The 14,030-nt window shown below is 34.1% G+C and overlaps 1 protein-coding gene across 1 annotated transcript in view; it reads left to right on the plus strand.

Annotated features, from left to right (window-relative positions):
* Nucleotides 1–14,030, plus strand: part of IMMP2L (inner mitochondrial membrane peptidase subunit 2) — a 478,086-nt gene that overhangs the window by 372,966 nt on the left and 91,090 nt on the right. Inside the window, exon 5 of the mRNA XM_055711827.1 lies at nt 2,313–2,415. Coding sequence (XP_055567802.1) covers nt 2,313–2,415 — 103 coding nt within the window. The remainder of the gene's footprint in view (nt 1–2,312; nt 2,416–14,030) is intronic.

Consider the following 14,030-nt stretch of genomic DNA (forward strand, 5'->3'; position numbering starts at 1 on the left):
TCTAACACAGGTTAAGCGTTTCTATTTTCACAGAGTCTCTGCAAACCTCTGCAAGATGTACCCATGCAGACCAAATTCTTTCCATTTTTGTTTCCAAGTACTTATGGCAAAAGCTTTTTATTTTCCTTCCTATGAAGTGATTTCCTCATCATAATAAAAGAGGAGATTATTTAGGGGTAGGAGACTGTGCCCAGTCTGCAAAGGAGTTACTGACTGTCATTTGCCATATTATTTTCCTGATGTTTAAACGTGGCAGCAGAATTAACTTTCAAATACTTTCACCCTTCTGGATGAAATTCAGTCTTGTGCATGAAGCCTGTAAAGGTACAAAACTTTATCACAATCTACTCTTTCATATTCAGGAAGATGAATGGAAGAGAAAATTAAGTATTTTTTGTGTTATTGTTTGCCTTTATCACTGATGGAAGATATTATTTAATAATTTTCAGCGTGTCTAATCAAACAGAAGAGAATTAATGGCCAACTTCTCTCAGCCTATGTCTTAGAACATGTTTGTAGTAAAATTTATTCTCATATGTACTTTATAAAAGAAATTATCAATGAAAAAAGCATTATGGAATCACCAAACAAAAATAATTGTATTGTCCAGAAAATACGCCATATTTATTAAGAAGAAACAACAAAAAGCCGTCCTAAAAAAAAAAAAGAGGAAGGAATTGCATAGTAATAAATTGCTCTTTTAGCGTAATTAAATTATTACAGAGGTAGTCTCTGTGTTTAAGAAATCATATATTTACCAATTTAGAACATTTTTGCATTTTGTTTTGAATGGTTTAAGAGCTCAATCTTGAATACTGTGTAGTATGAAACTATTTTAAAGAAAGATGAAAATCAGAGTCTTTTTTCTGCAAATAAGCTAATATTTTTTCAACCTTCCAGAAAAAGTACAGGTAGAACTTCCATTAGAATATAGTTTTGGCATGCTCATCCTTTCAGCTGCCAGAGAAAGCCATTTTAAAAAGCATGGGTCAGATTTTGTGACTTGCAAAGTAAATTATTATTATTTTTATTTGAGTAATAAAGTAAAATAAAGTTAATAAAATGTAGTTTTGAAGATTCCTTATTCATGTAATGTTTCATGGTCTCCAGTTTATTAATTAGCTTGTCCTTATAACATCCTCACCTTCCCCCCAAGCAAAATAAACCTCACCAAAACCAGTTTCTCATTTAAACTTCTGAACATCCCTGATCAGTGCTGTTGCACGATTCAGCTGAATCTTCTGGTGAAGTTGATTTTCTCTCTTCAGTTGATTTTCTTTAGTGTTAGAGTGTGTTCCTTCTGCTTCCTGCTTTGGGGGCATATCTTCCACAGTGAAAAGTGATGAGCAGCTAGAGGCAAGAAACTAGATCAAAAGTCTGTTTCTGTCTATGGACAGACTTGGTTATCCAAAACAAAATAAGAAGTATCACCATCCGTAGTCCCATCTGTAAATGCTTCATCATGGTAATAATTCGGTGCATGATAAAATCACTTCTCAGCATGAATAACTGCAGAATAACAGATCCCATCTGAAAGAAAGCAAAAGTGTGTGGTAGGAGGCAGATGGGTATTGTGAAAATGACAGCTACTTGGGAACTAAATACAGGAATTGCATACTCTGCACCTCAGCTTTAGGATTCATCTGCTGTTTGTAATCTTTGTAATATCAGGATGTGCTGAGACAATTCTTCAAGTATGAATTTCCATGGAAAATGGCTTGAATCATCAGTGTAGTTTTTTTTCTCAGCACTTTGCCTTCTCTTAAAGGTTTCCTTTAAGTTTATCCTGTTTAGCTTGCTACAGCTGAATAAATCCTACCCCAGGACATAAGCGTTGCAGGAATCACAGCTCCAAATCTGAGGCCAGTTCAGATATGCCAGACTATTTATGATGAGTACCTACCTCAGAAGAAAAGCATTATCAATACAAAATATTTATGCAACTGCAACATGTGTCCACTGGCATTTACCTGAGATAAAATCTGATGGTTTAAAGAACTGTTAGAGATGGAAATAAGAATCCCTTAATTATATTTAACTGAAAAGTCTCTTATTGCCTGTTGTGATTTGATTTTTGCCAAAACAACATAGTAAACAGGCCCTGATAGTGCAATTAGCTCACACAGAATTGTTATGTATTTTGACTTCAGTAGCACCCTTGAAGTCTAAAGGACTTCAGCACAGGTTTTATTAAGGAAGTGTGGGATGGTATACAAGGTCATTTTTGAAAAATATAAATATGTGAATTTTCCTAACAAAACATTGTAAATATTTTTTTTAAAACTAATTAGCTATTTTTGCAATTCTTTTAGAACCATTGGATACAAAAAGAAGTATGTGAAAGTTCCACATGGGCATATCTGGGTGGAAGGTGATCACCATGGACACAGCTTTGACAGCAATGCTTTTGGCCCGGTAAGTGAATTCTCTGAATATCATTTACGCTTTCCAACTGAAAAGCAGTGCATGTCTCCTGGGTCATATGTGCAACCCGTCAAGTACAAATTGATTGTGATTGTATCTTTATTATTTTTTTTAGAATTATTAGACTTTATAAAATATCTTGGTCAGTGGAGACTGAATTTGCGCCTAACTGTTATAAAAAAAATAAAGGCTCCTTTTAATTCCCCCACATGGAAGGAGAAGTGATAGATTTTAAATCTGGAGAGATGTACTGGATGAGTAGCCAGAGGGCAAGCCAGCTCCCTATGGCTGACAGATGCTCCCTGAGGACCTGTTGCCAGCTGATGTAATTTGGAATGGTTCCCTCCCAGTAGCTCAGTCTTGCTTTAATGCCAATGCTGGGATAAAGAATTAGGAAACCGTAACTGTGCTTAGTAAGTGTTAACTCTTAAATTGGTCTGTGGATGATGGAAAAGACATTTCAAAACTTTCCCAGAAAGAGATAGTTAAGGGTTTTTTTTGTATAGGGTCATTTTCATATTGAATAAAGACAAAATGTCACCTGAAAAATCTGTTTCTTGACTGGTAAAAGTGTGCATCTGTTACAGTAAATGCTTTTTCTGCACTACAATTTTGGTCTGGTTTTGGTTTTGTTACACTTTGTGTAGATTCCTGTTCTTGTTTTAACTTAATCTAGCATGCAGGGTATAGTTGCATAAGCTGTGCATCCTGCTGTGGAAGTACAAATCCTTTTTGCTCTATTCCATATCCAGGATTTTGACATAGGTTTTTAAGACTTATCTACTTATATTATAAAAGTAGAAGACCTATCTTCTAATATTATTAAAAAACCACTGGTTGTCACAGGGAAGGCTGGATTTTTTGACCCTTATGCATTTCATACTGATTTCATACAGAAGTCACCCTATTGAATTAATGACAATGACCTTACGAGTTTGTCTAGCTTCTGGAAGTTTAGACCATTTATTAACTTGAAATAATTTGTTCTCAGGAAAAAATGCAAAAAAGGCCTGCTTTCTGGTTTGGGGAATGTGATGCCTTTGCCCCTCTTTTGGTTTGTCTCACTTGTTTTGTGCTTCTGTTTCTTGCTATTTTTCATTACTGCTTTCCTTCTACTATCCTCTAAGATTTCTAACATCTAGTTTTAGAGGTTCTTTCCTGCAGGATTGAATTCAGTCTGTCCTGTGCAGTTGTCTCTTTCATTCCTTTAGTAGGCTTTTCCTTTTCTGTCTCACTCTCTGTTCCCAAGGTAAATCTTAGTCATAAAGCCACTAATCTTCTTTTCACTCTCAAATATATTGCCAATGTAGACTCAGAGAATGAGGAAACTTCAGCAGCTGGGCATTGGTTTCTGCTGATTTGCAGCAGCTCACACAGAAATTAATACAAGGTAAAATCCCCAAGGAGGCACCATGCAGCTTTCATGCAAGATAACGTGTTGGGGTAAATTTGAATACCTTCAGATTTTCACTCAATTCAGTGATGCCTGTAAATATTAGAAAATCACCTTCACTAGGCTTTGACCTCACATTAGTCATCATCTGCTAGCTAACACTGGATAGCATGTCACTTTTCTTATAGCAGCGGCACCTTTCAAGAGCTAGTGAGACAGTTTTTAACAGTGAATTCCTTAGCTTTCTGCAGGGAAAATGACCTTTGTATTGTGTTGATGAATACATTATGGGCAAGTCAGCTGTAAATAGGTGTTTCCCTCTGAAATTAAATCAAAAAAGCAATTGTTGAATGCAGGCAAAAGGGGGCAGAAGAGATCACAGGGCTGGAAACTAGCTTGAGAATAATAAAATACAGAAAATTTTAATCTGTAGGAGAGAATAAAAAGTATATTTATGAGAACACACTTGACTCCAGGTTCTTTTGCATTCTAAACACGTTAGATTTTAGGGTACTGGGACATTTTCAACCCCTCTGTCTGCTGTACTCTGGAGATCACTTGCACAAGTGAATTAAAATATTAAAATTACTCTCTTCAAGCCATTCAGAAAGTATGTTCTTGTGAACTTAAACACTTCTTCTCTCATAAGACTGCAACAGTAATAAGGAACAGACTGCACAATGGTAAAACATTTTTCTCAGTTTGTTAGAATATAGGTCACTTAAAAGATTAGGTTAAATATTATGTGTGTCACAATTCTGACTTGCAAAAGCAGATATACTTTCTTGGATCAAAAGATTCAGTAAAACCTGTGTATTTTTATAGTGGATTATGTTGTAGGCTACCATTTTCAATTTTAATGCAATCCTATAATAGAAAGGCATATATAGTGTGGACAGTCAGATACAGTAATGTTTTGTAGATGAGCTTAATGAGTTACATGGGGCATAAAAGGAAATTATGGAAAAACAGATTGAGAACAGATGTTAGAATCTGTTTTTTCTCTTGGAGAATAATAATATGTGTAATGGCCTAATGGGTTAGCTTGATAAAGCAAAAACCCTAATACCAATCAAGTTCTAAATTAGATGCACCTTTGGAGAAATATGAATTTCTAAAATATAAACCCTTGGCAGATTATCTTTAGTTAATAAAAATATTAAATAATAAATTATATTATCTCTTGTTACTCCATGTTTTTCATAGGACTAAAATTCATTAATAAGGCATAGAGAGACATTTTCCTGGAGTGTGTAAATAAAATAAGAGTGTTTTAACAAAGTTTTTTTAAGGGGTCAGTATTTTCTTTCTGCTCAGTCAGTCTTTGAATAAAGTTGGTACCTTAGCTGATACTACAAAAATAACAGGACATTTGTGGTTCGTGCTGAATTAGAAATGCTGTTAAGTCTTTCTGTGATTAAAACTTAGATATCAATTACTTTTCCAGAATTTTGGACTCAAATAGTACACGGTTATTGTACATTGTCCTTAAAAAACAATGGTTTGTGTAATACGGAATGGCAAATGTTATACTATTGCTGTGCTACTGCTGTCTTTCAGGTTTGCAAATATGTCGTGTCAGCCATTCATAATGCTGAAAATAGGTGTTTTGAATAGAAGCCAATAAATATTCAGAGAACTTGCATCTTTTTACTATTATTTAAGGGGATAAAAATTACATATTGCTGGAAATTTATTTTAATTACCTCAACTAGAATAGATATGTCTACTCAACTGTCTTACTGTTTTAAAATTCTTACAGAATGAAGTCAGGATTTTATGATATTAGTTTAGCATTCTTTAGTTAGCATACTTCAGGAATATAAGAATTAATAGCTTATACAGTTATGATACCACTTTTTAAAGTTTCTCTTTTATTTTCGGTTCTGGTAATTTTCCTGTTTTGTGGGGCCTTTTTTTTATGAGGTTGTAGTTTGACAATATAGGAAATATAACATTGCTGTTCCTGGCAATATTTCTGCTTTCTTAGATCAGAAATGAGGAGATGTATTATATAGAATTGATCAAGTATTAAACTCCTCTGCTGTTTCAAATTTCTTAAAGATTTTAAAGTGTTAACTTTATGCCAGATCAGTTCTTGTCATTGCTTGCACAGCCAGGATAATACCTGCATAAAAACAAAATGACAATTTATATTTGGGATCCAACTGGCTAAATCAAGGGAAACATCATTATAAACTGTACTTGTCCAGGTTAAATGTGTGGAGTTGTATCCAGCAGTGAAGAAATGTTTATACAACCAACATGTAAGGGTACCTGTTTCTCAGATAACTGATATATATATATCTTCCTGGATGTACACACATGAAGTGAATAACACTCTCTGAATTAAAAAATAATCAGTTTTGTCTTATGGGGATTTCTTTGGTAAATATAATACTCTTATTACTACATTTCTATGTTTCCACATGCCTCCAAGCTGAGGATGCGAAAAAGCATTATAAAATTAGGGCTTGAAGTCAATGGCAGTCTTTCAGCTGTCATGTAAAGGACCTGAACAAAAGCTCATTAAAGTCAATGAGAGTTTTTTATTGGCTTTAATGGTTTTGGTTAAGGCTCTTTATGAGTTAAGCTTCACAATCCAGTGTAAGAGCAAAAACGCTATTGTCCTTCTTATCTTCCTGGAAAACTGGAGACACCGGTAGGTTGGGTATCTTGTCATAAAATACTTTTTTGGCTCAGCCATGTCCTATCCTAGTCCTTTTACTAAAAATACATCTATCTTGTAATATGTTTACTCTCAAAACTAAATGAACCTGAGCCTGGCTTTTTGTTTAACAGGAGTTTTACATTCATAAGATTCAAATGGGTAAATTGCTTTTGGTCAGAATTACTGTAGAGGCTGGTTTTATGATTGTCCATATAAGCAATTCTGTACTGTAAATTCATGCAATAAACTATCTGAAAAACATTCCTATCTGTTTAACTATTTCTTCTTTCAGTAGCACAAACCTGTAGACTGTAGAAAACTCTATAGAACAACATGCAAAAGAAGTGAATATGCTGAGTGTGTTAGTTATTTTAATTTGCTTTAAAAGGCTATCATCATCTTTTTCAGATAATAAGACAGAAATGGTTTAACTGTTAACACTCAATGGGCAAATTCAATTAATAATAATAGTACTACTAATAATAGTAATATTAACAGTAATAGTAGTAATAACAATAACAGTAACAATAACAATAATATTGGAATGTGGCTTATAATAATTATTTTCTTAAACTTATCCAGTATTTCTCTCTGTAACTACTGTTAGTGAATGCAAGTAGGCAAACCCAGAAAATGTGAAAAAAATCATTAGACAGTAAGGTAAACTGAAATAAGACACTTATAGTGAAGTGCAGTGCACTATAAAGGAGAACTTTGAACCAAGAGGTCTGCAGCCTGTGGGAATAGCCCTGCTTCATATGTTCTGTCTTCTTCTAAGAGAGGTTCAGAGGACAGTCGAAGGAAGAAGCAGATATCTTTCTGCAGTTCTGGATTACTTACATAATAGCAAACAAAGAATGCTACATGTCCTAAAAGTGCACATCGTATCGGTGATGATCTTGCCATCTGCTGAAGCTTTCTTTTATGAACTATAAACTAGCGCAAGAGCCACATATGCCCCTGAAATGGAGCAGCCTCTAAGACAAAAGGTGGGAAGGGTTTAACAGCTCACAGTAGTGTGCTGAACAGCACCATGTTAAAATTGCACAGTAAGGTATGCAGGCAGGGCACGCTCTTCCCACAGAGAATTCTAGCAGGTCTCAAAATACCTGGTGACCCCGTTTGTGTCCCCATACTCCAACCAGCCATTTGGAGAGGCTTAAGACAAATAGTCTCATTAGCAGGGTCCCAAACTTTATTTTTCTTAGTTTAGACCAAAGTCAAGAGGAGACAGTCAAGCATTGCAAAACAAATGTGTGATTTAGGCAAGGAAACACCTTTCTGTGCTTTACACTTAAAAAGTTAATGCACGTGAGGATAACAGTAATGGCAAAGTAGTCAGTGAAGGCTGGAAATGACCTACTGAGGACTTGTCTGCATCAATTTGCTAGCTCTGTTGCAGCTTCTTCTGCTTTCTTTTTGCTACCACTGTGACCAGTACTTGCACCTTCACCTTGTTGTAATAAATGTCTCCTTGGAGGGTAGCATGACTCTTATGGGATGGGTGACATTTCTGCTTTTTCTCTTGGGTATTAAAGAAGAAATTAATTTGTGTTTAAACAGGATGTGTAATGCAAATATTCAATCAATGACATTCCATAATATTTATCCCTGGCCACTGGCAAAAATGAAATAGGTAAAATTGTTCACAATCAGAAAAAAGACTTTGCATATGGACCATGAAGTTACCAGTAGTAAATAGCATGCATGCACAGCTTGAACTTGTAAAAGTCTATGATGAATAAAATGGATAGGACATTATGTGTTATGACTGATGATAAATAAACCTCAAAGGGTAAATATGCTTGTCCCTTTTGAGAGAATATTATATGTGAGATGCAAATTGGGATGGTGGCTTGTCTATTGAGAATGACAGTTCACTCCAGGAGCTGCTGAAGGGGAGCCTTGATAATAAGATTGTGTGGCCCTAACTGTCCATTAAATTCTCATTACTAACTAAATTTGCAGTATAGGGAATAAAAAGTCCTCAATGGTTGTCCTAATTCTCTTGGAAAGTAAAATATTTAGCCTGACTGTGGTCTAAAACAATGCATAAAAATTAAGCTTTCAAACAGCCTGGCTATCATCATGTGACTAAAAGCCTGCAATTAAGCCTACTCTATTTCTTAGAGTATTTATTATATACATTATATATATTAAAATATACAATGCTTTTTATATACCATAGAATTTGCAGTAATATTAATATATTAATACAATACATTGTTATATTTTTTATTAGAGTATTATGTATTTCTTATATTCTTAGCAATAGAATGTTAATGAGAACTTGTAAAGCAGCAGCAAGTTTGTTATTTTGTCTTAGTTATGTCAAAACAAGTATTTTATGCATTCTAGATAATTTTCTCTGGTACCGTACTTGGAAGTGTTACTGTTATTTAGCATTAATAAAACTTCAGTCATCCTGATTATGGAACAGGATTTATGTAATAAACTCAAGCACAGTGAGTTATTAATAAAATTATTTGGTGAATATTTCTGATTGCAAGTACCTTTAAAGGATTTTCCAAGCACATTGAAAAGTATGGTAGGCTGAGCAGCCCACATCTGTTTTTGACATCACTTAATTGAAATAAACGAGGAAAAAAAATGCTGAAACAATATTAGATTGATTTAATGAGATATTAGAAGACATCAGAGAGCTGTCAAATTCGTGCTATCGTTTGTAGTTAAATACATAAAAATATACTAATTTGCTGAACCCTGTATACTTCTTCATCAGTTTTCTTACAATTCTATTTTGCTCAAGTTAAAGCTTGAAATACCCTTATGTTTGATAACCACTCTGCAGAATTTATAGCATTATATTCTTTATATAGGATCTCATAAATTACCTTTTTCAAATGAAATTAGGTACAAAGGAATCTTTACTGACTTCTCTATGGTTTAACTGTATAGGGAATTTTGATTCATACTGGCATTCATTTTAAGGTTTGCCAGGACAGAATTTAAAAATCCATTGAATTTTTTTGTTTCTTTCTATTTTTACTTCCTTGCACAGGGTACATTGTCAAAGCTCAGTCACTGATTACTAAAAAGTGTTCTAAATTTTAGTTTGCAGAACTATAGGAAATTATTATATACCTGGTTGCATTTTTTGATAAAGGCTTTGGTGTAGTAAGTACTCGTCTCATTAAATCTCCCAATCCTAAGGTAAGACCATTTTACTGTAGTACCTTGTTGACCTGATTGCACATCGTGTTTGGAGGTTAGAAGTATATATTTATACGGCAGTGAATGTGCAAACCAATGCATATTTATTTATTTATAAGTGTATGTTTATTTATTTTAGGAGAAAAACATTATTTAAATATATGGGTAGTATTAATAGAAATATCAATATTTCTCTAAATCGTTTCAGGGATGCGATTTTTTCCATCTACTTGTTGCATGTGTGGTCAGGAGTACTGTGCTTTGGGGATTCCCTGCACAACAGCTGCAGGATACAGGGAAAGGACACCTGTGAAAGGCCCCCACGATAGAGCTGGAGCACATGTTGCAGAGGAGAGGCTTCAAGAACAGAGCTTGTTCAGCCTGGAGCAGAGAAGCCTGTGAGGAGAGCTCATGGTTGTCCTCAGCTAAAGTACAATGTACAATGAAGGGAGGGACAGGTGCATCCTGGAGATGCAGAGTAGTAGGACTAGAGACAGCAGGCACAAGTCACAACAGGGGAAATAGATACTAAGATAATTTTAAATTTTGTTTACATTATGGGGAAAGTCATGCACTGATTACCCAAAAAGGGCACGGCCCTGTGCAACTTGAGTTGGCCCTGCTCCAAGTAGGAGGTTGGAATTGGTGCCTCCAGATGTCCCTTCCTACCTATATGATTCTGTGCATCTAGGAAAGCAATTTCTATTTTGTCAGAAAACTGTTCTGTTTAGGACATAGAACAGTAAACTTTTGTAAGTTTGCTGTCCTAAATGTTAACATTGATGGAACCACATTTATCAAGAGTGGAAAAATGGTAATTTTATCTATTATAGTACTACTTTTCTGTTGTTGCACTCTGTCAGAGGATTATAAAGTGTATCAAATTTAATTTCAGATTGGACAAGTGGTTTGCAAACCTTTATCTGTATTCCCTCTGTTCTAGAAGAAAGAGTTTGGAAAGTATACTAGGTAGCATGAGTTTTCCTAACTTGGCCATGTTTAAAGTTCAGCCTGGGCAGAGAAGAAAGGTTTTCCTGGTTTTCCTCAAATACTGTATTAACATATATTAACAGCACACGCTTTTTTTTTTGTTTTTTTTTTTTAACAGCACTCCAAATTCTATAGGTCTGTTATGGAACAAATAGAAATATTTAATTAGAGCTAAATCAGTAGGATCTTGATCTTGCAAACATCTATGTATATATAGCTTTATGTCTACAGGTACTTCTTAATAAAGTCAAGGGGAAGCACTGTTCACACTGCTCCTTTTTGTTTACATTGTTTCTTTTCTCTTTCCCTTATTTTAAAAGTCATAATGAAGAACCCCAGTTTAAACTGAATCATTTAACTTATTTTAGTTGGTTGACAGGACAGCTATTTCAGTGATATCTTAAATTTTTAAATAGTCAAAACTTTTTTTTTTGAATAATTGTATTCCTGATTATCAAAGCCATAAAAACATTTTCTGAATTGTATGTTTTTTTATAAAAATAACAGAAAATGGGCAGATTTCTTTATTTTTTTTAAACAATTCAAACAATAGAAGTACAGAAATGATTTTCTTATTAACATAATCATGGTGTTTCCAGAGGATTTTTCACATTGATAGCAGAATTTAAAAGTTATTTGTTCTCCCTTTCACTGCAGGAAAGACAAGTAAGAACAATTCTTGAGAAGTAAATCCCATAGAATGTTACATTTGCTGAGACAAAAAATGCCAACTAACAGAAGAGTAAATATGTTTACAAAACAAATTGTAAAATATATTTGTTTTCCCTTGATTGTTATTTGAGACAACGTCATTTAATTAAAGTTGGGTGTAGTTATTTCAATTTACTTGCTCTGAGGATTTGAGCACTGTGGGTGCTTTTTACTGGGGTTTGAAATTTTATGTAGGTTTCAATTAAGAGCTACTGCAACTCAATGTCAGATCCAAGAACCAGTAAAATTGTTTTCATTCTCTTGTAAACCTTGAGATTTGGAAAAGATTTGTATGTGATATGAAAACTGGTATTAGTAGAAGCATGAGATAGCAATAACTCTGTCGTACTTTCTGTGTAGTTAGTTAATATATATTGCTTCCTTTTATATTTATGTACCATTTACATAACTACAATATATGTCCTTATGTAATTATTGAAAATATGTTTAACTGCATTTGATGCAGAACAGAAATCTCCTATTAGGTGCCTAACAGCTCTCTGGTCATGAGGGCCAGTCCAGTGTAAATCTTTGAGCACCACTGATACACAACAGTGCTTGCAAGCTGCAAGACCTGTAACTCGATATCACATTTTCTAATTACAGAGTAGCTTTTTTTAGCTCCAGTGCATCTATCCCAACATGATTTTAATGAACGCTGTTCTGAAATATGTATATATTAAAGCTTATACCAATGCTGTCTCTTCTTCCTTGCAATATATTTTCTTGAAGGTGAGAGACCGGATTACAGGTTTTAGGAGATGTTAACTTGTAAACCTAATATTTGTGAGTCATCATTTGCTGAAATGAGGGTGGAAAGAAACCAAGGTAGCAGTTAACACAATGTGATAGTAAGATCTGATATTTCTTTCCTACCAAAGATAGAAATCTGAAGATGAGGAATAATTTGCACTTTATAAGCATGGATCTTGGATCAAGAGTGGATCAATAATCAGAAAGAAAGAGGAAGAAAGAAAGAAAGAAAAATTTACTCTTCTACAAAATAACTCTTCTACTTCTAGTGGAAGTCATACAATTTAAATCTGTATACCATCAGTCAAAGAAATAAGAAAAAAAAAGTATTTTATGATTGTAAAATGAGTTACCAGGTATGTTCTTAACGAGTCACTCCATTGTGCTTCTTAGGAGCATAGTAAATGGTCCCTGCAATCACTGGCTCACAGCTTTTGTATTAATGTATGTTAAGTGGTATTTTCACAATATTACACATTGTTAGAACTTATTAAAATCTTCAGTCAATATGACCAGAATTATTGTTTGTAGAATGTAGCTTTGACTTGGTGCACAATCAAGAAAGGATAATGAAGAGCTACAAGCCTTCCCAATTTTACTTTTGGATCACCTTAGTGGGACTCAGTTTTTTTGTGATTAAGCCAGTCAGAAATTTTAAAGCCAAAACCTCAGCTTCCTCCCACTAAAAATGCACAAAAGAAATAACAAAGTCTGAAAATACTAACTTGCTAGCAATTTAGTATTTTTAATTCTGTATTATGCCTAATCATATTCACATGTTTTCCCATTACAAATAAAAATTCAGGTGTAATGTGCAACTTTTGAAGAAACAGGATTTATATAATTTAGATGCCAAAATAACAGACCCTTGTACTATCCATAACAGATGTGGAACTCATATCCAGCATTGAATTTTGGCCACATACACACTGTATCTAATGAAAGTCAGTGGAAGCCTAAGACCAGAACAAGGTGTAATACACTGAAAAAGGAGAGGGATCAGATGAAGTAACTGCCTACAAAATTCTCCATGACTGCTCCTTGGCAGGTTATGGCTCCACCAATTGTGTAATAGCTGCCTTCACATTTCAAAGTTTGGCAGGAAGAAAGAGCACCAGAGGATGTTTTTACAATTTTAGTGATTAGATAGAGATATTCCATAATCTTTTTTTTTTTTTTTTTAATTTTTTTTTAGACTAATAATTGTGTCAAAACCATGGGCCACTAATTCGAATTTGTTCTTCAAAATGTTGCTAGTGTAGGTTTCCAAATATAGTATAAACCAGAAATACCTGCATTACTGTTCCAGAGTGAACAGTACCAAAGTGGACATGCACTTTGGAGTGAAGGTACGCATGCTCCCCCAAAGGTTCCTGATACATATTGTTTTCTGTTAAGTCCTGTAATACAGGATTTGAGAAACTGCTTCATATACACACGAGATCTATACTCAAATATGCTGTTAGGTCTTATACATTTTCAGTTATTTATTGTTGCAGAGTAATTTTACTTATATCAATGAATGCATAAGGGCACAACTCAAAACATTCCCAGTTAACATTAGATCTGTTTATATTTAGTGAATGGAGTCATGTAGACAGTAAGTCTACTCTTCCTAGTTATTGATAGCTATTAAAGTGTTTGTAATATCAGAGTGGATTTTTGTTCACATCAATTTTCATAGTATCCATTGTATTTTCAGTTAAGGTCAGGAATTGAGTAGTATTACATGCAATTAACTGTTAAATGGCAAATACTTATATTGAACAAGGCAAAAAGTGCTAATGAAGAATACAGTTTTCATGCTTACGTTTAATGATGCAAGTTAGGAAGAAATGTCTTTTATTTACTTTGGATCCCATTCAGAACTGTCATACATCTTTCTATATGCATCTACTGCTAGCTACTCTGAAA

The sequence above is a fragment of the Falco cherrug genome, chromosome 5, assembly GCF_023634085.1.
Source record: "Falco cherrug isolate bFalChe1 chromosome 5, bFalChe1.pri, whole genome shotgun sequence".
Classification (NCBI taxonomy): domain Eukaryota; kingdom Metazoa; phylum Chordata; class Aves; order Falconiformes; family Falconidae; genus Falco; species Falco cherrug.